Source organism: Oxyura jamaicensis, chromosome 1 (genome assembly GCF_011077185.1).
Source record: "Oxyura jamaicensis isolate SHBP4307 breed ruddy duck chromosome 1, BPBGC_Ojam_1.0, whole genome shotgun sequence".
In the NCBI taxonomy this organism is placed as follows: Eukaryota; Metazoa; Chordata; class Aves; order Anseriformes; family Anatidae; genus Oxyura; species Oxyura jamaicensis.
The window spans coordinates 38,100,202-38,124,929 of NC_048893.1; the positions used below are offsets into that span (position 1 = coordinate 38,100,202).

Genomic DNA, 24,728 nt, shown 5'->3' on the forward strand with positions numbered 1-24,728 from the left:
GGCCCTTTTCCCTGAAGACTGTGGTGGTACAACCACATGAGAAACACATGCCAGGCCTGTCAAACACATGTGAGGTCTCTACTGGAGATTTCTCCTTGGCATTGTACATTAGTGCATGCTCAGCACTGCTCCTTGCCCTGAGTTCCTTACAGTTAGCTGAGGTATTTCAGTACTCTGCTGATCTGAAGGACAGCTGTTCGGTTACAAGCAAACAAAATGTGAGTGGAGCAGGTATACATAATGTCAGTATAGGATTAAGGATTTGACATCTCTGTAAATTCAGACTATTTTATACTAGCCCATGTGGAAGTATCCCACAATGAGGGAATTTTGAACACCTCAGGCAAAAAAAAAAAAAAATGAAAAAAAAAAAAAATGTATTGTTTAGAAAAACAGTGTTTTGAAGTATATTATCTTTGTAAGAATCAAGTTATAAATAGTGCTGGCACTTACTATTGCAGAAGTTTTGGTATTCAATCTGTCAGAGAAAAATCTGACAGCTCTGTCATTCCACTGAGCTCCACAGGAGGTGTTGTAAGAGGCTGTCAGCCAGCCAGAAGCTGGCAGATGCAGAGGCCCTATTGTATTTCAGCAAACAAGGTTTGTTAGACATAAAGGGCAAATGTGTGTGTAAAAAAAATCCACAATTATGTATATCTGAAGAAGACTGAGAATATTTACATCCCAGGTAAAAGATCACCCTGAACTGCTCTAAACAAACACAGCCAAATGAAAGCAAAAAGAACAACAACAACAAAAAAATAGTTCTGCTTCACCTTCCTTGTTTGTTTCTCCTCTATACTTTTGCTTGTGGTGGCACAAACAGTGATGCAATCAACCAGCTCAGGAAAGTAATTTGGATTAAATCCAGTTTTTATTTTCCTGCTGGAATTGTTTTAATCCATACCAGTTGCCAACCTTGGTCCAAGAGCATCCTTAAAAGGAATGGATGGTGCTGGGGTGGGAGGGATCAGGAGCAATTCATTTGGTGGCAAAGTTGGCTGAAACCATGTGTGCTGGTAATACGGCATCCATTGCATTGTCTGTGCAATAAAGATAAGATTCTGTACAAAATTATTTCAGCTATGCAACAAAAATAAAGTGAAATAATTCAGAGTAGAGCTCTAGTTGTTATATAGCACAGCATCATTTTCTCTGGTGAAACTCAGATTACTCTTCAACAAGACAAGGTACAGCTAAAGTAGAATAAAAGCAGAAGTGACAGTGCTGTGTTAAAACAAACCCAATTATATACCACCAGTGCATAGGAAAATGGGAACCATGAAGAACAGGAATAGTGAAGAAGCTAACCAGAGTTTCACTGAAAACTCCTCTGAGGTAAGTTACGACCAAAGAGGTGGACTCGGTTTTGTCGATTGAAGTTTTTTGCCATTTCTTTTACCAAGACAGAATTTCACCCAATCTAGTGTATGTCTATACATTGCAATGAACCAATGAACCAAGTTTGTAGCTAAGACAGCTGCTACCTCACATCACACAGAGTAACACTGTGCAGAGACCCTGCATTGTGAAATTAGTACAGTCATAGCAATGTCCTGCTCTAGCAGGGATAATTAGCCATTCTGAGAGTACCTAACATGGTAATATAGCTCCCAGCTCTGGACCTAGCTCACTCATCTGCACCCAGGGGCTCTCTGCACTGTGCAATGGAGCATTTGTATTTCCTGCTCTAAGTGCAGGTGCACAGAATGCCGGATGCGCAGACTTACATCATCACAGTCGGAACGGGCTTGCAGTAGATGCTGTCAAAGCTGTTTACTTTTGAAATCTTCAAATCTCTGCTATGGAATTGAACTGAGGCAAATTATGGCCAGCAGAAGTTATTTACAGTGTATCTTGTTATGAATCAAATCAAGCTAATCCTGATTCATTTCCACCCTCAGCAGCCTCACAGAAGTAGTATTGGGTATTTTGGCAAAAATGAGTATTAAAACTGATTTGTGTATTATAGTCTATGTTGTGCATATCCTCCATTTGGGTATTGAGTCCAGTTGGCTGTGTGGTCCGTAATAGTCTAGGAAAGTTTTCCTTGATGGCATTGGACCTATATTTTGGGTCTTTGACTATTTTCAGGTAGCTTTTGAATTCATTTCTGCCACAGTCCAGGTTTAGTCTACTAGTAAGCAAACTATTCTGTGCTTTATAGAACAGCTTAATTGTATTGACTGATGAAATTATAAACCTAGAAGTAAAAAGACTGGGCCTACATTTTCTGAAATGGATGAACGTGCCACTTCAGCAAAGAAATAAAAGTGGGGGGGGGGGGGTACATTTTCCTGAATATTTATAATTTTTGTTTCAAATAGTTGTAAAAGTAAGGCAAACCTGGAGTTGCAGGAAGTATTCTGAAACTCAGAGAGATCAAGATGTTTTTTTCCTAAGCTTTGTCACTTCTAACACATAACTTGTCTGAAGTTAACTGCGCTGTCCTACATCCAAAGTGAGATAAACAGTACCTGGTAAACAAACAGGTGGTGATAAAGAACAGAACAAACATTCTAGTAGTCTTCTTCATAAATTGCAATAAAAACTGATAGGTTTTCCTGTTGGGTATTGTCTTCAGTATTTGAACAAGATAAATAGTGTCTGCAGTTCTCATATAACCTATTTGAATTAGTGCAGCAGAAACAAGTAATAACTCATAAAGCAAAAACACGCTAAGGCAATCTGTGGGCATGGGAGAAAGAGGAATTCCATTCAGGCCTCTTTTAATTGCTCCTGCTAGCTCCCGTGTTATAAAATATTCCTTTAGATTCTTAAGCTGTAAATTATGTGAGTTAAGTACAGTAAATGATTGACACGTTGGAATGTTCTTGTAACTTATCCTGGTAATTATTACTTACCAAACTGAGTCTTCAACGCCAAGTGAACAGCCATGAATCAGCTTTGAAAGTAAATGGATAATTCCATCCAGTGAGCACTGTGAATTTGATATACAAGAAAAGCAGAGCGCAGGAATCTTTGTACCTAAAATAAAATGTCAGGTACTTGTCAGATTAATTCAGCACTGTGTGTGTTTGATCTGATCTTTGATCTTTACTTTCTTTTTGACCCTAATTGTTTGCTCTGCCCTGCTCCCTCTGCTGGAGTCTTGGATAAACTGAATGGCAAAATTGTTTCCTGAAAAGATTAATCATGCACGTACTGTTTGCTTTACAAATGTTCTGCAGTCTAGATCTAAGCAAGCCTTTGATGGCTGTTTATATGACAGAACTGCCTACCATGTTCAGGAATAATGCGTGCTATTTAAAATGACTGTGATACAGAGCTACTTCCATAATAAACCAGATTTTGCTGTCTGAGACACTCAAGCAACCCAGTGACAGGTATAAGGAAGTTCAAATTTTGACCACAGCATTTTGTTAGATTGTGATGAATCCAGCCACAGCCTAGCGGCGTGGTTTGCCTGGATCCATTATTTAGTGCTCACCCAACGGGTTCCATGCCAATAGGCAGCAGCAGGGAAGTGTGGATGGAGTTCTCCTGACCTGGCTGGATCACTTAAGTTTGAGGCAGCAGATCCTTCCAGTAGATAGCTATTAACAATTGCAGAGCTTATATCTTCTGTAAGCAAAATGCACTGCTAGAAGTTGCACCACTGGTGTGTTGAAGGAAAGGAAGGAAGTACAAGGAGGGCAGTAGGGCTACTAGCCCCAAACTAGCATAAAGCTGTTGGAGAGGGTCTGACACACATACTTACACTACAGGGTCTATTCTTATGTGACCACACAACCTCATTTGCTTTTTCCAGGGTGTGTTTTAATATGAAAAGTGTTGGGTCACTTGAAACAGTGAACTTCAAAGTGAAGTAACAAAAATGTTCTGTAAAATCGGAGTAACAAGCAACCTTGTTTTAGCTTTGCATCATCTCCGTATTAATGTATAGAATGAAATCAGTTGCTGATAAGTTGCAATTATGAGTCATACTTTGTGGGATGCTGACATTTTAAATATTTAACTTTAGCATTGGTCATGATTAATGTGCATAAGAAATATGCACATTATTGTCATTTGTTGTTGACTGTGAATACATTGATGGGGTGGTTGCTTGCTACATGGGATGTCTGTAATAGCTCCCCCTCTTTACTGCTTCTTTCTGCATATCTACCACTTCTTTTTTTTTTCTTTCTTTTTTTTCCAGAAGATTTTTCCAAATAAAAAGATTTAGTTCTTCAAATGTGAATCGCTTAGTGCAAATTCACATCTTAATCATAGTTTTAATATGGAGTCCTTCAAAGAACCACAGATGCAGCTTGCAGCTAACTGTGATAAGAAGTGCTGTGAGTTAATTGTCGGGAAGTGCTTCCAATGCTTTTTGCTCTGCCCTGTGTTTCTCTGCATGGCTGTATTAAACATGGAAGCACATGCCTACCAATTTGTGTATTGATTTTGAAATATGATATAATCGAGGACTTTGGAATGAAAATATGCTCCTAGTTGGGTGTAGCTGTTTTGTGAGGCTGTTGACAGCATATGCAGCACCATTGGGAAGGCAGCAGTGTGAATGCTGCAGGGCAGACAGTGGGATCTGATGGAAAGGGCACTGGACAAACCATCAATAGTGTTCCTCCATGGCATATATATAACCTGCAGATGGACTGTGAGCACGTCACTTCACCATTAGGTGTCTTAGTTTCCCTTCTGTAAAACAATGATAATTATTCTTCTATTTATTTATGGAGAGCCTTGAATGAAGACATGCTATAGGAATTTATTTGTAAGAAATAGGAACGACTGCTACAGTGTTGGCAAATAGATTTATCGCCTGTAAGTCGCTGTAGCAGACAAAGTTATTTTTAATATCCATAGTGAAGCAATTGTGGTAGTAGAAGGCAGGCGCTTAATAACTAGCACATTCCTCCATCAACCAGGGGAGCTAGTAAAGTGTCCTGCCAGCCCTGAAAGGGAGAGTGCTGCCTTAGAAAGATAGCAAGGGAACAGCAGTAGCAATTCTCACCCCTTTTCATCATATTGTATTACTACATGTAAGATAATGTCCAGTTTTGCTGTAAATGGATTAAGGAAATGGCCTTAGTTTAGGAGCTATTCCCAGCTTGTAGGAACATAGTGTAGTCAGTCTGTTGCCAGTGTTTTAATGTGAGTGCTTTATCTTTCAAAGGCTGCCATAAAAATAATTATTAATACATCTTGTTGGGACAAGGCAGGCCTAGAGAAAGCACAACTAACCATCCTAATAGTGAGGCATGATCATTTCAAAAAATTAGGTTCCAACTGTTAATTAATACTGGATTATTGTATTAGCCCTGTGATGGTAGAAAAGTTTGTAATATTTAGTATAATAGAAGTATAACCTAGTTATAGATGAACTGTAGAAGCCTTGTATATATGCCAAGACAGATTTTGTTCTCCTTTAAAGGACATAAGAACAATGTGGAAAACAGATTCCAAGATGAATAGTCACTGAAACATCTCTTGTAATAACAGCTAATAACAGGTTAGTAACTTGGCCTCCAGACTCGTCCATTATATGTTAAGAACTAGTTCACTTAACTTATTTTACTGGCTTTTGGGAACTTATGGTGAAGTACTTACCTATAAGACAGTAACTGGATATGTTTTTCAGCATGTATATGCACAGATAACAAAAGTGGAAGTGGGAGAGGAAGACCTGTTGTATTTACCTGTCTGAACTGTTTTGCAAATGCTCAGAATTTTTCTGTATAGTCACCAAAAGAAAAAAAAAAAAAAAAAAAAAAAAAAAAAAAAAGAATAGTTGTATGGTACAGTTTGCAATATTCTCCTTCCTTCAAAACATAATCTGCCATAGAAGTACTTTACAATTTCATCACAGGTAGGATTCCTTTCTCAAGTCACCAGAGACACAGCTTGGTGATTGATTGGCACAGAGTATAATTAAGATACCATTATAGTGAGCCGTGTTGCCAATGCAGTCATTGAAGCAAATCTTTTTATCTTCTCACAAGATAAAAGTATCATTTGCTGGTATGTTGATTTTATGGTCAGAAGTTGGAAAGAGGCTGCAGGAATGCTGCTTGGAGAAGAGATGATGTGTTCATTTGACTGTTCAAAATAGCCTATCAGCTTTCCAGCACAGTTCTTAAGCTCGTGGGGAGGTTGATTTTCATATGTGATGATCTGATGTTATTGCTGTTTACAATAGGGGTGTTTTAAGACTCAGAATGTACTCTTAATGATGCAGGTCCTACTGACATCAGTGGGATTTGCAGATGCTTTAGTGGTGGAATATAGAAAATGTTGCCGTACATCAACTTACTAAAGATTTTTCAGTATTCTAATAGTTGTAAGTTTTTCATCACTGTAGTCTGTAAGACTCTACCGAGTTGGACAAGAAACAATTCCAGTTTCAGCCGTTTTGATTTTGCTGAGTACACATGCACACGTACACAAGGAAAATTGGAGAATGGATCTGATACAAAAACCTAGTAGTTCCCCTGGGGATAGTTGAAAACCTTGATTTTAATATTTTTTTCAACATTACACTACAGATCCTGATGTGCAAGCAACCTTTCATCCCCTTCTGTAGTGCAAGCAAATGACTGATTTTACAGGCTAACATTGAAAGGAGAAATCAGAAAACCTGTTTGATGCACTTTTTGGAAATACACCATTGCAGGTGCAGGACATATGATAAATCAATCACAATTGTTACTGTTTTTCATAGTTATAATATGTAAGCCTGCAATTTACCACCTTGCTCTTTCTGGCTGTTAGCTGTGCTTGATCTAGCTAATGGACATAAATCTCATCCTAGCTATGTCTTCTTGGCAATACGGTAAAAAGGCTGGCAAGTTTGCTGAGAGCCTCCTTTATTTGTCTCTGGAGAACCATGAAGAATTTCTGTTCAGCAGCCCAAACTTTGCAGCACTGCTCACATGAGATCCAGTGACTGCATTGCATCTCTTTTTGTTTGTCTTGCTTCTCTGTATCCAGAAGTAGCTCTGGGTCGTGAGACTTCTCTCCTAAGTCCCTCAGTTCCTTCAGTGGACAAAAATTGGATGGAATGCATCCATGGTGATTCTGACCCAGAAGAGTACTCTGAACCTAAGAACTATAAGTGCAGACGAACTGCTTTGCCAGTGCAAGCAACGTAAGGTTTTTAGGAAGAAAGAGTTATCTAATCAGCCAACTGGTACATCTGGGAAAAGGAGAGATTTTTGATTTTTGTGTCTGAAAGTTTCTCAGTTTTTCCAGATGTATCTGTTAGCCTAATCAAAAGATATTATTTCTCCCTACAGCCGTCTTCCTTAGATTCTTAAACCACAACAACACATTGCCAACATAGACTGCAGTAGTCACTATGTTAGTTACCACTGTGTTAAAAACTAGTCTGGAAAGATGTTGCTGAACAAATCTGGAAGTAATTTCTGTTTATGAGAAAGTTGTTAAAAATAAAAACAATATGTATAGGTAACATATAGTTGTCCTGTTCCACAACAATATATTTGTATTTCATGTTTCAAGAAAATAGTAATTTGGGAAGAAAGAAAAAAAAAAGGAATCTATTTAGCAAAATGGGATGATTTAACTATTAGTTTTAAAAAGAGCTAGCAACTACGGCATTGTAGACTGGGAAAAAGAAAAGGTTGTCCTCATCATATGATGAAGAACACATACTTCACAAGTGGAATCTGAAAAGGAGACTAGGACACTGGAATTCACTGTTGGTAAATCCACCTCTGAGATCAAAAGAAGTTTTTAAGAAAAACATTTATTGTTGATTTTCTCATTTTGCATCAAAGCATGTAATCAAGGTGGCCTTCTCTTCTTCTGATCATCTTAAGATAATAGAGGGAGCTTGATCTGTAGATCGCTTATGACAGGTATCATGGGTCAGGACCTGGGAGCATATGGGTCAGGAACTGTGAGACTTGGGGTTCCGTGGATATCAGACAAGTCCTGTCTACTACTACAGGAAATTAATATACTATAAAAATAGGGTTCAGTTTTTCCTGGTCAGCCAGAGCACTGATTAATGCTGTTTTTATAGAGTGCCCTAAATATGTGTCTATCTGAAGAAGAATCACTCCCACCTTCAACCAACTCTGGCTTTTTAAGCCTAAAATGTGATTTAACATGTTTACAAAAACCCATTAAGATGTATGTTGAACATTTCACAATCAAAATGATGTTAAAATATCATTTTTATCTTCATATTCAATAGTATATGATTCACTACCTGGTGGAGTTTTTCTCTTGCCAAGTAAATCCATGTATTTGTTCCTTTGCCAGAATAAATCCTTTGAGCCTTTATCAAAGTGAAAGGGTAATAACCTGCTAAGCTGTATGAAAGAATTAGGTGATAAAGTATTACAGTAAAGAATGAATTTAATAAGTTCACAGTTCTGAAATTATACCTTGATTTTGAAGTGGATGCAAAGACTTTACCCAATAGTGATTTGATAATTGTCGTGAAGTATTAACACATTTCCTTTATTTCAAAATCTCTACGTGAAGTATGTTTTTAAATTGCATGTTTTAAAATTCAGCAAAAGATCAAACATCAAAATTAACAATGCTGACTAAAAACATATATTCTGTAATGTGAAACAGACTGTGAGTAATAAGAACTGGATGGAATAGGAATAGGACCCCTACCCACCGAAGTATAGATAATTTCTTTACCTTGTGAGCTCTCAACAGCTGGAAAAAATGAAGTTATCCAACTACTACCCAAAGTGGCTAGAATCTATAAGTGCTGCTACAAATACACATATTTGAATAGATTGTTTTAAATGATCACATAACATTTGCATAAAACATGCAGTCCTCTGATATTTTTAACAGCCTCTACAATAATTGTGTAACATAGTTGTGTAAGTCGTATCTTCCAGGTAGAGTTTTGTTATGTAGCCTGTCTACAGTTTTTATTCTTAACATAAGTCAGTTGTAATGATAGTATGGGGCTTGGGGAAGACAATGGAAAATGATGAGGAAACACCTTATAAATAAAAAGGTATTATATGAAATTTAGTCTAAGACAGCCTGAATGAGCTCTGACAGAGCTGCTATGGCTGGTTGTTTCCTGTGCCAGGAACTACCGTGGAACCCCACCAGGAAGTGTGCTACAGAGCAGGATCACATTACACCCTTGTTTTATGGTTCATTTCACTTATTTAATGCAATTTGAGAACCTGGAAAAAAAAAAAAAAAAAGACCACTCTAGAAAGGGGATGTTTATTATTTGAAAATATGTCTTTTCTTTGGCTCAAGTGGGTTGGGTTTTGGGGACACCTAAGGTACCTAATGTAATACAAGCCAATAACGTAACAAAACCAATAGAACCAGTAGGTTGTACAGCAAAAGCAAAATTTTTCCATATTCATTAAATGTAAAGAATTGTGCACATAGTTTGTATCTGTACACTTTTGCTTGTCTACTTTAGTATACCAACAGTGTGCTACAATGCAGTAACAACAGAAACCGTAGTAGTTTTCCTTTACTGCTCCAAATAAATTTTAGTACAGTACAGTGGTTTATTAAAATTATGTAGGCTAACAGGGCTGGTTAGTATTCCAGCTTGATTTATAGAGCATGATAAAACATTCCAAAGTCTTTGGACACAAGAAACATGCTATAGCCTGTGTTGGTTTGACAAAGCTATTTTCATAGGAAAGTAGAATGTTTAAAGTGCTAACTAGATAATGATTCATTAATCCTGGCAGAGGAACTAATTTTTGTTAACGTAGTACTTAAAAATGTGTGGAATGAACAGCTGGATACCACAGTTGTGGCATGCCATACTAAGTCTCTGTCTGTTTTCCCCTACAGTGATCTCAGTATGAACAACATTACTAAACTGCCCTCAAACCCCGTGCACAATCTCCGCTTCCTGGAAGAGCTGTAAGTATCATTGTATCCTTGATGGGCATAGTCAGCACTAGACACATTCCTGTGTTTGTCTCTCATACTTACTGTGGGAACCAGATAAAACGGTGCAGGAAAGCTGTCAGCCTGACACTTTTGGCACATGCGGTAACACTTAGTTGAAAAAAACGATTGCTTGTGATTCTGGAAATGAACTTATAAAAGAGTTACCAAGAGGCTACAACTTCTCTAGGCAGGATAGAGCCAAACAAATTAAAAAATTTAAACAAGGACTGCTTAAAAGAGCTGGATTGCTTTTTGGAAATAGCTAAGCAGCAGGATATTAAAAGTTTGAATACTGGCTCATGTTTATTAAAATCGCAAGTTAAGCAATAATCAAAACCAAAACCTGCTGCCTCATTCTGCCTGTGTCAAGGACAATTGAGTCCACATTTCATAGTATCAATGCTTCTTTTCCTAATCGCTTTTAATTACTGTTTCCTTACTCTTAAATTTAGCATCCCTGAAGGCTGGCTGTAAAATGCAGAATCCTTCAAAAAGCTTAGTTACGCTATCTACTACATTCACTGAGGGGAAAAACTGCACTGCAAAAACTAGCTGATCAAGCACAACATCAAAAGAGGAATGCTGTTTTGAAGTGATGGTGACTAACCAAAAGTGAAAAGTATTGTGCTTTCATGAGACCTGGATTTAGCAGTGACCCTAGTTACAATGACCCAAGCTTAAAAGAAAATTTAGGTTCCTGAGGAGTGGTTGAGACTCTGTAAATGATGCACCACAGCGCTTGTGGGAAAAAAACTAACACCTGCATTTGCATGAGTACCTCTAAAAGCTGATTAAAGGAACTGTGTAAGCATCTAGCCTCTTATGAAACGTGCTTTATAAGCTTTTAAAAGTGAAAGCCTTCTTTTCTCTAGCAAGTTTAGCTGCTAGCACATCATAAACCCCACATAAGATATGCAAAGTCATGATTCTGCCATTCTTGCAAAGACAGAGTTTATTTTAAGTTATGAAATGTGCATGGTCCTCTGCAATTTAAATATCCTTTAGGTGGCTATTGTACTGATGACTTTTGGTGTCCTTGCTAACAGTCATTTGAATCTTTCCACCTGGTCTTTCCAACTGGTATCTATGAGAAAAAAAGAAATGAAAACCATTCTGGTTATACCAGGTTTGAACAATACATTATCTGCAAGCAGGTTTTTCTTTTCTGCTTTCTTTTCCTTTTTCACCATATATATTTTTGAATGTCTTATATTTATTAATGGCAGCGTTCACATTCACAAAGCATTATTTCTTTTAATTCTGTCTTGTCCTTTGTGTATTTCCTGATGATGATCCAAATAGCAAGACTTAAATAACCGTTTGAGAGACTGTTCAGCAGTCTCTTTCGTCATTCTGGTCAATAACTCTGGAATGGTGCTAGGTCTGCATTTCCCACCTTAAATATTAAACCACTGTCCCAGAACCATCTTCTCCCAGATTCTTTGTTTTCATTTTTTCACCACTGATAGTACAAGGAAAATATTTCATTGCTATGTTTTGCCTTACATGCCCACTGTCAGCTCCTCCATTTGTTTCGCACGAGCTAATCATTCTGATGCTGTTTTGTGACAGACTTCCTGTTCAGTCACTTTCCAAATAAGCATAGAAAGTTGAAGCTTTTGAAGATGTGAGGTAACTGATTACTGGTTCTTAAGGCAAATTCAAACCCAATGTGCTGAGAGCATCTGTGGTGTTCAGAGCCACATAATACAATTCAGTCTAGTATTACTCAGAAAAAAAAGTATAAACAATAGAAAGGGAATTGGATATTCAGTTTTGAAGTAGGGAGTAACAGCCATTGTAGTTCCCATGCTCCTTTCATACTCATTTTTGAGCAGTGACTGTGTGTATTAAAATTATTTTGCTCGTCCAGGCATTACTACATGACTTTTATTCCCAGCTTACCTGGAAATTTTGTCTTGTTAGTGTTACTCAGCTAAATAAATGGGACAATTGTAAAACCTAACTTGGCCTGTAATACAGATATTGTAAAATAAGATTTTACAAGATCTTTAGACCAAAGTGATGTCTCCATGATGTTAAAATGCATCTCAGAAATGGCCACCCACTCTTTGAAATACAAAAACAGCAGGAGCTTAAAAACACATTTTCTAGGGCTTTTTAATGTTGAAAATTGTAAATTATTATAAGCCTAGTTCAAAAATCTGAAAAAGGCTAACAATTGATCCACAGAGATTTAGCATAGATGTTATGTCCTGGATGTGTGGTTTGGCAATACTTACAGGTCATTAACCAAAAAGAGCTGAGATTTTATTAAGAGAGTCAAAGTAACTGTTTTGACTCCAATGCAGGGATGTATACGCCAGGTCTGTTGAGCTAATTCTGACCACCTAGACTGACTCTGATTCACTCTTCCAGCCAAAGTTAGACACCTCTGCAAGCAGCATTCTTGCAGTCTTGATGATCATGTCTGGTACTTATTGATCACATACATATTGAAACTATGCTGTATTTTTGAGGTGCCTCTTCCTCCTAAAATCTTGGAAAACATCATGTTACTTTGAAAACTGAACTGTTCCAGTCCCTAAAAAGTTTAGTTTTGAGTAAGGTTTTTTGTTTGTGAAAACGATGGTCCTTTCAGGCCTTTCAGGATCATCGTTTTTTCTTAAATTACGTATGATAGAACTCCCACCAAGAAAAAAAAAATGCTTCAGCTTCTTGATTATCAGCAAGTTGCTTTGCATGGACTTGTACAACACCATTAAGTAAAATTCTTCATTATAAATTCAAAATAACAGCAGATATTTATCAGTATGACTGAGCCCAAGACTTGATCCTGTGTGTTTTTCTAGATGTATGTCATTCTACAAAGTGTTTAGTATGCCTGTATTAATAGAGCAATAAGTTAGGATATTGCAATAAATAAATTAAAAAAAAAAAAAAAAAAGTGTAAAGAATTACCTAGGCTAGGGCTCTTAAGAGTTTAACAGGCAACTCCCTCTGAATGTAGACATATCATTTTGGGATTACTAACACTTCAAAGCAGTGCCTGAAACTGTTTTATTTTATAAATTAGTATCTCTGTGAAGAGTGAGGAAGAAAGCCAATAATCATTTAAAACTATTTGAATCAGACTTAACTGCAAAAATCTCCAACTAGAATTATCTTCACATTTATATAAATACATGTATTCATATATAGTAATATAAATATATGCACGTGTACTCACATATACGAGGCTTTTATTTCAATTTTAAACACAGGAACACCCCACAGAAGAGCAAAACTCCAAGTGTTTTTTAGGTCATTGCTGTTTTTCAACAAATTAAACATTTTAGCAAAAAAAAAGAACAAAAAATAGGATCATTTTATTGCATTTATTTTACCTACAGAGTAAGACCGTTTAACAAAATCAAGTGAGAAAGTCACCTTAAATTAATAGTAACCTACATATAGATACAGTAAAGTTTACCAAAACACGTTATTTCTTAAAAAAAAAAAAAAAAAAAAAAAAAAAAGCACTCGGAGGGAATTACATACATGTCCACAGTTTTTCACATTGCCCACAATATTATTACATCAGTTAATCAAGCAGAAGTGCCTTTAAAAGTGAATTTTATTGCCATACTGAAGTGCAGAATTACAGAAAAAATGCAAAACAGACATGTTTTGCAAACCTCACCATCATTTGTGTGGAAATCCCTCCATGTTGTGATCAAGCAGCCACTGCATATATGAAAATGATGTCCTAAATATCCAGGCATAGTTCATTAACATCTGTTCTTGTTTATTGTTTTCCTTTTGCTTCTCTGTCTGTTTGCTCTCTATTTCTACAAAAAGATTTTCAAAGCTGTTAGTGGGAATTAGGTGTTCTTTTCCCCACTGACTTGGAGTGGTGGGATTGAGCTGTCTAGTCATTTCTGTCTTTGAAAACTGAAACCATTAGCTTCTGGGGTCGTGTACCATCTTTATTTTCATGCTGATACAGGCTCATTATGGCTAGCACTGAAAACTCGTTCTGCTCTTCTTACTATTATTGAAGTTAGCAGTAAACATAGGAGTGCTGCAGCCGTAGTCCAAAACTTTTTGGAGAAAGTGGGAGAATCTTAACTTACTTGAACATACTTTGGGCGGGATGCTTAGATAACAAAGTCTTTGCCATAGAATAATCTGCTTAGACTTAGAAACTTCCAAGGCAAAAAAGGTAAAAATAGCTGCAACAGACATGCACAGCAGAAGTAAAAGTAGGGTATCACCTAGTGCCTCAAACTGTCCACACACGTCCTTCTGATGTCACTTAAATATCAGTTTTATGGGTTTTGCACAGCAGGTTTTACGGGAGCTGTTCCTGGTGGAAATCGGCTTGTGCCATCTCCATCAGTGAATGTCTCCAGAAATGTTGCTGCTAAAAGACTTAGAATCCCTTAGGTAATTTGGGTGCTACGTGATAGCCGGCACATAAGTTGTGAATTTGATTTCTTCCCTTCATACCCACATATCACATGTAGAGGTGATCTGTTCAGAACACGCCGCTGTGTTCAATACGCAGTGTTTATCGGTGAGCCGTATCTGTCACCAGCCAGGCAAGCAGCCAGGGGCACATCATAAATTCCACTGCTGTAGGACAGACTTTGGTGATAACTCAGGGCTGGGGCTCCACAGCTTTGCTTTGTGACAGACAGGGAGGCACTGAAAGCCCTGACAGAGGGAAGTGCACCAGTCATTTTGAAATTAACCATACACCAGTAAAAACAGTGAGAAGGTATTTATCCAATTAATCAATTGGAAGCAAATACAGTAGTTTTCTCCCCTGGTTTTTACATACACAGTTGGCTTGATTTACTAGAAAAGAACAAAGCCAAGCAGGGAAGATTCCTGCTGCACAAGATGACAGCTCGGAACCTTTGCATTCACCAAAAAGGGCCCCAATGGCTCTGGAGCTGCCACCCCCTCTGTCGCGATCCCTTTGATGCCACCAAACTGAGGAACAACAAAGAGCTTTCCTGTGTGGCTGTGTCCCCTCTCCAGACTGCCCTTTCTCTGTCTTATCTGTAATGACAAGATGAGTAACAAAAAGAAGACAAACAATGTGGCAAATGCCTTACTAAATGAGAGCAGCTTGCATTGCTTGTAGAACAGTGTGCTGACAAACAATTGCTCTAGCAATGTTAATGCAAATTGCAGGGAACAGCCTGAACACTGCTGTGCATCTGGGGTGTAAGGGGGCAGAAGAGGAGATGAGGAGAACAAGGTAAAAGAGAAGTGAAAATAGTAGAATACACATGCAACTAAGAACAATGAATATTGACATCCAAGAAGCCCTGTCAGAACTGCTGCGTTGCTCTTTCTGAATGCATGCTAAAGTATATTTTCAGCTTGTAACTTTTAAGTACTTTCTGGAACTTGTAATTTATTATCCAGCAATATTCATTAGGAACTAGTTTACACTATCAAATAAAGGCACAGGAAGAGCTTTTCGTGTTTCGCGATCGATACAGATAGTGAAATTATACTTAATTAACTTAAGTGAAACTATGCTTTATTAAATGTGCTATGTATCTGTAAATCCTGAGGCAGGATTTTAATTTAAGTCTTACATGTTCTGCATGTACTGCAGTAGCAAGTATGCAGAAATAATCTTTTGTCAGTGGAAATTCAACCTGTTTGTAGACTGCTTGATTTCAGTGCAGTGATGGACGCTGATACCTATACTGTTCATTTTTTCACTTGCTTAGGATTACAGATACTGAATTCAGCCTATATTACATCTGTATCTAATAAGTTCACAAGCACAGTTCTTATCTCTAAGTTGTTGGTAGGGTTTTGATTTGTTTTGTTTTGTTTTGTTTTAATTTCCGAACAGGGCTAGCAGTAATTTCTCTAGTAGTTCTTTAGTATTGCTTAAATGCTTGAAGGACCCAAACTAGGAACTGTAATGTATCTGACCTACCATTTGTTGCTCCATCTTGCTGTAACAGTTAAAGTATTATAACAAATTGAAGATTATTCTCGGACTAGTGATTTGGTGACAGCATTTTTCAAATGTGGCGGTAAAGTTCTCTCTTTTATTGCTGGTATCTTTGGAATCCGCTCCTGGGAATCGACATGGGATTTCCTGGCTGATGTTGGAGTATCTCCTAACAACTTGCCATGCTGTAAGTCAGAGGGCAGGTACCTAGCCGCCTGTGTAGCAAAAGGCCACTCACTGTTAGAGCCCTCTGGAAGGGAGCTGGCTGCTGCTGCACTGAGAGCAAAGCAGTTTGTTCTTAGCACTGGCCTTGGACACCTTCATGAAAGGAGAGATCAGTTGTCCTTAGCAGTTGTTGGAACACACTGTTGGATCATGCCAGGTGCAGAAAGAGGCTCTCCCTTTTATAAGTGGAGAAAAAAATAGTACATTTTAGGCCACATCCTTAACTGACAAAAATCTAAGATCTCTTTTATCAAAGCCAGTTCAAGATCAAATACACACTGATTTCATTCCAACTGCTTGAGGTCAGTTGGAGTTGCTCCAGTTTACACCCTCTGAGAATTTGGCACATGCATTTTAAAAGGCAATTAGGCCCTAAAGCAAGAGCAAACTGTGTTATATTTGAATTTCCTACTAAACTGTAAGTAGCAATAAGCATAATGTACAGCACAATTATGACTTGCATGCTCCCCTCCCCTTTTTTAAAGAAAGGAGAGTATCTTTCTATATTTTTTCTTTGATCTCTCTGAGCATCAGATTTTTTAATATATCATTTGACCCACATTTCTTTTTATATTACTGTAACGATTACAGTTTTAATTAACATGACAGATTGAAATATAAAAAGATAATTAAAACATAGAGTAACATTTAAATTCCTCATCTAACAAACTAATTCTTCAAAAACATTCTGAAAGATATACACTGATACCATACATTAATTAATTAATAATTAACACAGTAATTAATCACCCATCAGTTCATACATTTCTATTGCCCAAGAATAATCATTAATAAATATAAAATTGAACTCTAATCTCAATTTTTTAGCTGACTTCTGGATATGTGTCCATGTTATCAGAGCTATTTCAATGTGATAAGCAAGAACATTTATTGTTATCTATTTAATGATGTATATGTAAACTGACGAAAGCTATAATCATCGAAATATATGTGATATATTCCGTATATGTTTTTATAATTAGACTATATGTATGTATAGTGTACGCACTGTGTACAAGACTTTGGTTAAGTTTGACAGTAAAGAAAATCGAAGCAAAAGATTCAAGATGAGTAATTCTTCCTTGAATAATGGTTACATTTTATATATATCCAGAAAAAGGTGTTTAAGAAAAAAAAAAAAAAAATGAAATGTCCATTTTTGTGTTATGCTTCCACATTGTATCTCCAGAAACTGCAGTTTCCTTTATTGCAAATGTGGGTAATAGTTTTGGTACTAGTGCTAGTGTGACTTGTAGTAGAAGAGGTGAGTCTGGCAGATACAATACTGAGACACAATGCAGAAATGAGTCCAGTTTCTACTTATGTCAACACAGATTTTTTCACGGACATCCATGGGACTAAGATTTCACCACTTACCTTTATTGGTTACTCAGAACAATTATGGCAGTTGGAGAGGAGGGATCAGGTTTTAAGGAAAGTAGTTTTGAATTACAAAAGAGGATTTCTTATCTGTACCCCAGGTATAAAAGAGACAATACAGGATTTCATAAATGTAAAGGAAATTTTCTACGTGCAATACTAACGTTTTAGTACCAAATTCAGCAACATTAGTACCACAGAGCAGCAGAAGTGACCCAGCTGTAGAGATTTTTCACTGTCTCAGGCTTTCTATACTTCCAATTTCTATTCATAAGAACAAAGATTTTTTTCACCTATTTTTTTTCTTCTCTAGGTTTGTCTCTATAATTCCTTTCAATTTTCTGTTAACTGCAGAATATAATGTAGCAAATAAGGAACGGAACATATTTTCAGAGTAAACAGGTAAATGCAAAACTGAGTTGTAATATTATTGATGGTAACCTACCCATCTTTAAACTTACATGTACATATGTGTATTTTTGTATGACCAAATTCATAATGTCATTGTCTTGGTACATGCAGTCTTTGTTCTCATTCCTCAAATAAAATCAACAAAATATTGATCAGAAGTAAAATGTATAGTCAAAGAGAGATAAATGCCAGATAGCGGGAATTATTTTTGTTGATATCCCTCAATATCTTTGCACAGTGAGAGATGATTTTGAGTTGCACTCATAGTTACATTATGTATAGAATATTGAAATATATATAAGCAAATAGCATGAGGAGTGATTAAATATAATGCAGCAGTAGTGATTAAGGGTCTTTAGTCTATGATATGTAATTCAATCTTTATTAAAGTGCTTGCATTGGCATTATCCTAGGACCGTAATCTGGTATTGCTCCTGTAGATTATCAGCATAATAATGAGCCCAATATATTTATTTTATGTTTGATTGTAATGAGGTCCTACTTAACTGTGTCTGTTTAGAAAAACAGAATTCACTGGATTCTCACATCTTAACAGTGCAGCTTAACTCTTCTTGTAATGCTCATCCCTGCCATACGTTGAGCCATACCAAGATGCAGAGTACTATCTCTTCTACATTTCTGCACCTTGCAGGATTTGATCAGTCACTTGTTCAAGAAAATTCCATTGTGCTAGTCTTGTTAGAACACAGCATGGGTGTTAATTAATATAAATGAATGCTGTTTCCCAAGGAGATGGTTATCTTCTTTTCATATCTTTCCTATGATTTTGATACTACCAGATTTTGAAATACACTTTACATGTTTGTTCAGCATTTTTGGGACTAGATCTTAAAAAAAGAAAAGCAGCTACTACCCATATCCTACTGTCACTATCTGCTGCAGACAATGAGGAGTAGCTAGGTTAGGTTTGCAACAGTTTCTAGTAGGTATGGAAAAGGTGCTTTTTTGTTAAATGTTTTGTTTCATTAGCTGTAGAGAGAACTTTTTAGTGTTTGAAGTTCACATTACATCCCAGCAGGTAATGAGAAGAGGCTTGGCACCGGGCAGCACTTGTTTTGATGCAGAAAATATACAAACACAAAGCAGTTTTGAGTTGGTGAAAAAAATTATTGTCCTAGAAATGGAAATAGTTGACTACGTTCAGTCACAACTGTTTATTTGCTTCTTTCTGAGGAATGAAGTTGTTCTTTTCAGACATGAGCACCAATAGATGGAAAACAAAAAGGTTCAGATCATTTTCAGAACTTTCCATGGGTGCCTCATTAGTTGTATTGTCTTTAAGGAATGTTCTCCTGATGTGGGGACCACCATTTCTAAGAATTGTGGCACTGCAGGAAAAGTCAGAATACAAAATAAAAGGTATAAACAGATGACGAATACTCAAAGGAGACACCAGACCTGCCTTTTCTTAGATCTGAGAACAAGACACGAAGCTGACCTGTAGCACTGCAACCGTTCCAACACTGAGCGGAGATTGCCAGCTGGGCTGAACAGCATTGAAACATACTTTATAAGTTGCTGCCATTTGAAAGGATAGAGGCAACATGCTCTCCTGTCAGCTCATTTATTTTACATCTTTCAGAAAGAAATATGCAGTAGCATCAACACTTACCTTGTACTTAAGCCAAATGTAGCCTGGTATCTTGTCTTCAAGAGTGTCGAGTAGCAGGTACCAAGGGAAGCATATGGTGACACATCCCCTTAAGTTTTCCAACCTCCATTAATTTGCAAGAGAAATGAAGCAGCATAAGTAAAATCTAGTTCTCAACTATTGCAGCTTTAAAAATGTGATCCTAAGTCAGTAATACTGTGTACTATAGATTACCTTTTCATTAAAGAGATGTAATGCCTTTGAGCCTGAATTTATTTAATGTGATACTTCCAAAGTAATAAATCTCAGAAATGCTGGAAATAACAGTGATTATTTTTTTTAATTGAAATTCAAAGTTCTTCAAATAGCGGAAGCCAGCCATTTGGTTATATAAGTGCTACGAACAAGCTAGCTCGTTCCTGCTCTCGGAAATCATAACTAAATACTGAACTAAATAGGATGTCCATCCTCATCTGTTCAGGGAAATCAATATCCATCCAGACTGAAATCAGTACCCAAAGTCCATCCAAAGTTCAGTAAAAGTACTGGGCAGCTTCCCTCAAATAGTTTAGGGTAATGGAAAACAAAATCCCTGAAATGGAGAAGAGTAAACTCTGACAGATGCTTGATAGATACCTGTAGTGTCAACAAGGGGATTCATTTTCCCCTATGCCAAGACTGAGAAAATAAACATAGTAATAGCAAGAAAAAAGCCACAAGGAAGGCATTAAAAACGTTGGGAACAAATAAGCCAGACTGAATGAGCTTTGCAGTATGTCTTAAAGATCTGATGTGCTAACTTTCATCCAAGAATATTGAAAGAATTAGATAATGAGCCCAATGAATCATTATTGCTTATTTTTTCCAAATCACACAATGCTGGGGAATTCCAAAGAACTGGGAAAGGAAGATACTGCTGTTGTGCCAGTGTTCAGAAGTGGTCTCATGGAGCATCCTGGGAGTGGATAGGTGGTTTGCCTGACTTTGATTCCATGGAAAGTCATGTAAAGGGTGTTGTGAGAAAGAATTTACTTCAGTAACTGCAGGTCAGACAACATCATTATGTAGAAAATAAATGTTGCCAGAAGTCTACCTTTTCTGACACTGTCAGTTTGCCTGGTAAGAGAATGGCACAAACATATGTGTATTTTGTCATTACATTTGATTTAGTCCTCTACTGAAAGGGGATGGCCTATACATGATGAACATGATCCTCTGCTGCATAAGCAGAAAAGTATATAAATTATAGTAATCACTGTCTACAAAATCAGTGAGAGCTCTTTTCAAACTGAAAAATAATCAAAGCAGAACTACAAGAATGACCTGAGGTTTGAAAAACTCAGGAGTAAATGCAGCAGCTCTGCATACAAAACCATGTGTTTTCCTCTGCTAAAGTGTCTGTACAAGACATTTAATAATTGAGAAGTAGTGATCTAAAAGGAAAAGCAGGATACAAAACAAGGTTAGGAATCTGAAAAAAAGACACACACAAAAAGAAAAACAGAAAGGAAAAATTACATCTCAGTTTAACAATGCAGGAAACAATTGTTCAAAACATCTTGGGAACATGGTTCAGCATCACTCACTTATACCTGTCTGTCAGCTTCAGATATTCCTCCAAAAGGTGTTGGAAATGGGGCCATGCAGAAGTCGTGCTCTTTGGGTGGTACATTGTGGGTGGCCAGATAATCCAAACGGACCTTACAATCAGAATGACAACAGTTTACTTTGGCAAATCTTCTCCCAAGGACAGGGCTTTTTTGATACAAAACCTGACCACAAAAGGAAACAGGGAAAAGAAAAAAAAAAAAAAAAGAAGTTAAATGAAAAAATTCTGGCCATCAGAGACTAGTTTAAATGCAATCCAGTGCAGTACAGTCTCATTAAAACAATGCTGAATGTCAGTGAGACATGTAGCATGTGCATGTATACATGTGTCTCTGTGCATAGGTATTTCCTTCTGACTGTATTAGATATGCATCACAGGTACCATAAAACCAATTTAAAAATTAAAACAGTCAATTTTTTAAAAAATGCCAAATATTAAGGCTTACCACAGATAGACACGATGATGCTCTTAAGCTGGGAAAAGTATTACACATTGAACCAAAACTTCAAAGTTGGGCAGTGTCCTAGTCACATTGCCACAGTCCTACATTTAGAGCAGGGAGGAGCATGCTTACCATACGAGCGTCCTTCACTGGGAGCTCTTAAAAGGTCTGATTTTCTTAGCTAACACTTTTAATAAAGAACAGTCCAGTTCCAAGTGGCAGTGTGAACGTGTGTGTGGCTGTTTGCATCGCAACAACTATGAAATTCACTGCAACATGGCCATTGTTAGGAAAGGATGGTGGCCTGACAGAGCACAAGCTTGAATCTTTGGAGATATGGTTTAGTTTTTGAGTTTTACATATGACACACAAAGCAGGCACGTTTATCTGCAAGTCAAAACCTTTGTACCTGTACCTAATTTTTTTTTTCCAGTACAGTTTTGCAAGCTCCTCACTTTCTGATTCATGTCCAGACTCATATCCAGTCCTATCAGTAAAATAACAGTGCAGAAGGTTGTTGAGGGGATTAAGTAGTCTATATACTTTCTAAAACTCTGTATCATAACTGAGATCAGCATTAGAGAAGTCCTTAGCCTCTGCTAGTCTGTGATCTGCAAATGGCATTTCTTTTCAGGGAACTGATCTGGCATGCCTAGCCTTGCACACAGAGGAAGAGCCATAGGTCCTATCATCCAACAGGTGTGTGTGTGTACAGGGAAGGTCCTTTTTCACAAATCGAAGATGCCTGAAAAGTCTTTGGAGTTAGCATCTGGAATCAATTTTCTTTCTCTGTGGCCAAATTTTTGTTTTCTATATGAAAAGGATGTCTAAGCAGAAGGTGTGCTCAGGACCCTGTAGGCCAAATAAGCTCCAAAGGAAGACAAATTTTAAGAACCAGTCAGTGCTGCATCTTTGGGATTGCAGTTGGCTTTTTCCACAAACAGGATTACCAACTCTGATGCCAACTTTGATGCTGTAGGTTCCTCTTTGGCAGCTCAATACATATGGCATTTTGTCTGGTCTTTCCTAAAGGGCCGGATGCAAAATCACGTCAGCTCAGCCATCACATCAGCTGGCCTGTGGTAACTGTCTGCAATTATGATGTGCAATATAGCTGATGTGAAACTTCAACTAATTCCACTTGGTTTAACTTGGTGTGCAAATACGAGGGTCAGATCATACAAACCTCCAGTTGTGGCCACCTAAGAGCAGACAGTATGGCTCTACTGACACACACACTTGGGGGAACTTGACTGGGAATCTGGCCTCAGCCAGTCAGCTTTCCAGCTGTGGAACAGGTATCATGGCACATTCCTGCTGTGCTGGAATGTCAGGAGGGTAAATGCAAGATGCTCTGGAGTTCCACTGATGGGGAACATACCAATGGCATTATTTCACATCAAATACAGAATACAGAATCTCTTCCACAGGCACAAATCTTACACATTGCTTTTTTTTGTTGTTTGTTTGTTTTGTCAGGGTAGTGTTCTTTACAGAGGTATTTGTTGTACTTACCTAGGTCTGTAAAGTATTTTCAGGCATTCTGAGAAGCAGGATGCAATAGAAATAGGGGGAAAAAGCCCTACAAATTTAAGCAAATACACTTTAAGGCAAACTATTACAAGTCTCTTCAAGGAGAATACTGTGATTGCACCAGTACAGAAGTTTTATGCATTGTTATTGTAAAATGAACTGTAATCACTACTACATGAATATATTCTGATATTATGTGCACATCTGTTAAATGCACAGCTGGGTTAAATGTGTACAAATACTATACAAGCACAGTTCCAAGACTGCATGCCTGTAACTCTAATGATGCTATTGCTGTCAGTGTACCTGTATTTTTGTTACTGAGGCTCTAATGCTTAAAAAGAACACTACGAAGAGTTAGATACGCATTTTAAACCATAAGCTTGATTTATAATGAACTTGCAGTTTGTCTCTGCAGTCCAGCTGTCAGTAAATCAACTGTACAGTTAAGGGCTCCTCTTGATTTTTTGCTTTTAAAAGTGTATTAATGGCAAAGCAAGGCTCTTAAACTACTGCCTCTGGCATCAGTCGTTCAAACATAGCTGTGTTGCACTTTTTAACAACCAAATTAATTCCACATGAAGAGTAGAAGTATTCACTCTTTTTTTCTTTTCCTTTTTCAAACTTTGCAGACGTCTTGCAGGAAATGGCTTGACATACATTCCTAAGGGAGCATTTGCTGGCCTTTTCAGTCTTAAAGTGCTGTAAGTAAACTGTGTGTTGTTTGATATATTTCTGATTTCCTAAATGCTCCAGGGAACTAATTAACCAGTGAAGTTTTGATCAAGTAAATTACGTATTTTGATCAGCTCATTTTGAACAATTCAGCTGAAGTGAAGATACATATGAACATCATTAAATCTTTGTTTTTTCATATAGAAAATATCCTAAACACAAAGGTTGGAAAACATTAATGGCATTCTAAAAACAACTTGCTCATCAAGTAGATGTCTCTGTACAATATCAAAGGTAAAAATTGGTTCAGTTAATAGTTTCTTTAATTGTCTCAAAAGTTCTGAGTTCAGGTCTAAATACCTTTGGACTTTTAATGATCACACAAAATGGGGGTAAATTGCCTTTTCCTTTTCTTGAGAGCTGGGGTGGGGGAAGTCATTATTGTAGAACACAATGCAATTTAAAAACCAGTTCTTATTTTGTATCTTGTTCTCTGCAATCTAATTAAGATAAATTATTAAAAATGACTAGACCCTATATTACTTGGGTTATTACTCCAAGTAATAAGACAACATGTACAGTTAGTAAAAAAAATATGAGCAGACCAAATCTCACTATATAGCTAATACAGTAAAGTTCATAGAGATTGTTTTGTTAGCAAGAATGCCAACGTCCTAGGCAGCGTCAAGCTAAGCCAGATGCTACTATAAAAATATACAGAGCTCTACTGCAAATATATGTAAGTGGGAAAGAAGTATGAAGAGCTTCCCACTCCATCTACTCTAAAGTTGGCCAACTGTAGATCTTGTTGGCCCTAGGAGCTTTAAGCCTGCCAAAAATGATTTCATATACAATGTCCCAATATGTCTCATTTTGAAGACATGTACTACGTCAGTGTCATCCAAATACAGTCCTTTTACATATGTAGGAGTTGGTCCAAACAAGGTTATTAGGCAGTGTGAATGGAACCATGCGCAAAGCGAAGAAAAGTTTCTACTGGAATGAAAAATTATTTTTC

The 24,728-nt window shown here is 37.2% G+C and overlaps 1 protein-coding gene across 3 annotated transcripts in view; it reads left to right on the top strand.

The window, feature by feature from the left end:
- Positions 1-24,728, top strand: part of LGR5 (leucine rich repeat containing G protein-coupled receptor 5) — a 92,648-nt gene that overhangs the window by 27,246 nt on the left and 40,674 nt on the right. For all 3 annotated transcript variants that reach the window (XM_035333990.1, XM_035333973.1, XM_035333979.1), the window contains exons 2-3: positions 9,793-9,864; positions 23,668-23,739. In XM_035333990.1, the coding sequence (XP_035189881.1) occupies positions 9,793-9,864; positions 23,668-23,739 (144 nt within the window). The remainder of the gene's footprint in view (positions 1-9,792; positions 9,865-23,667; positions 23,740-24,728) is intronic.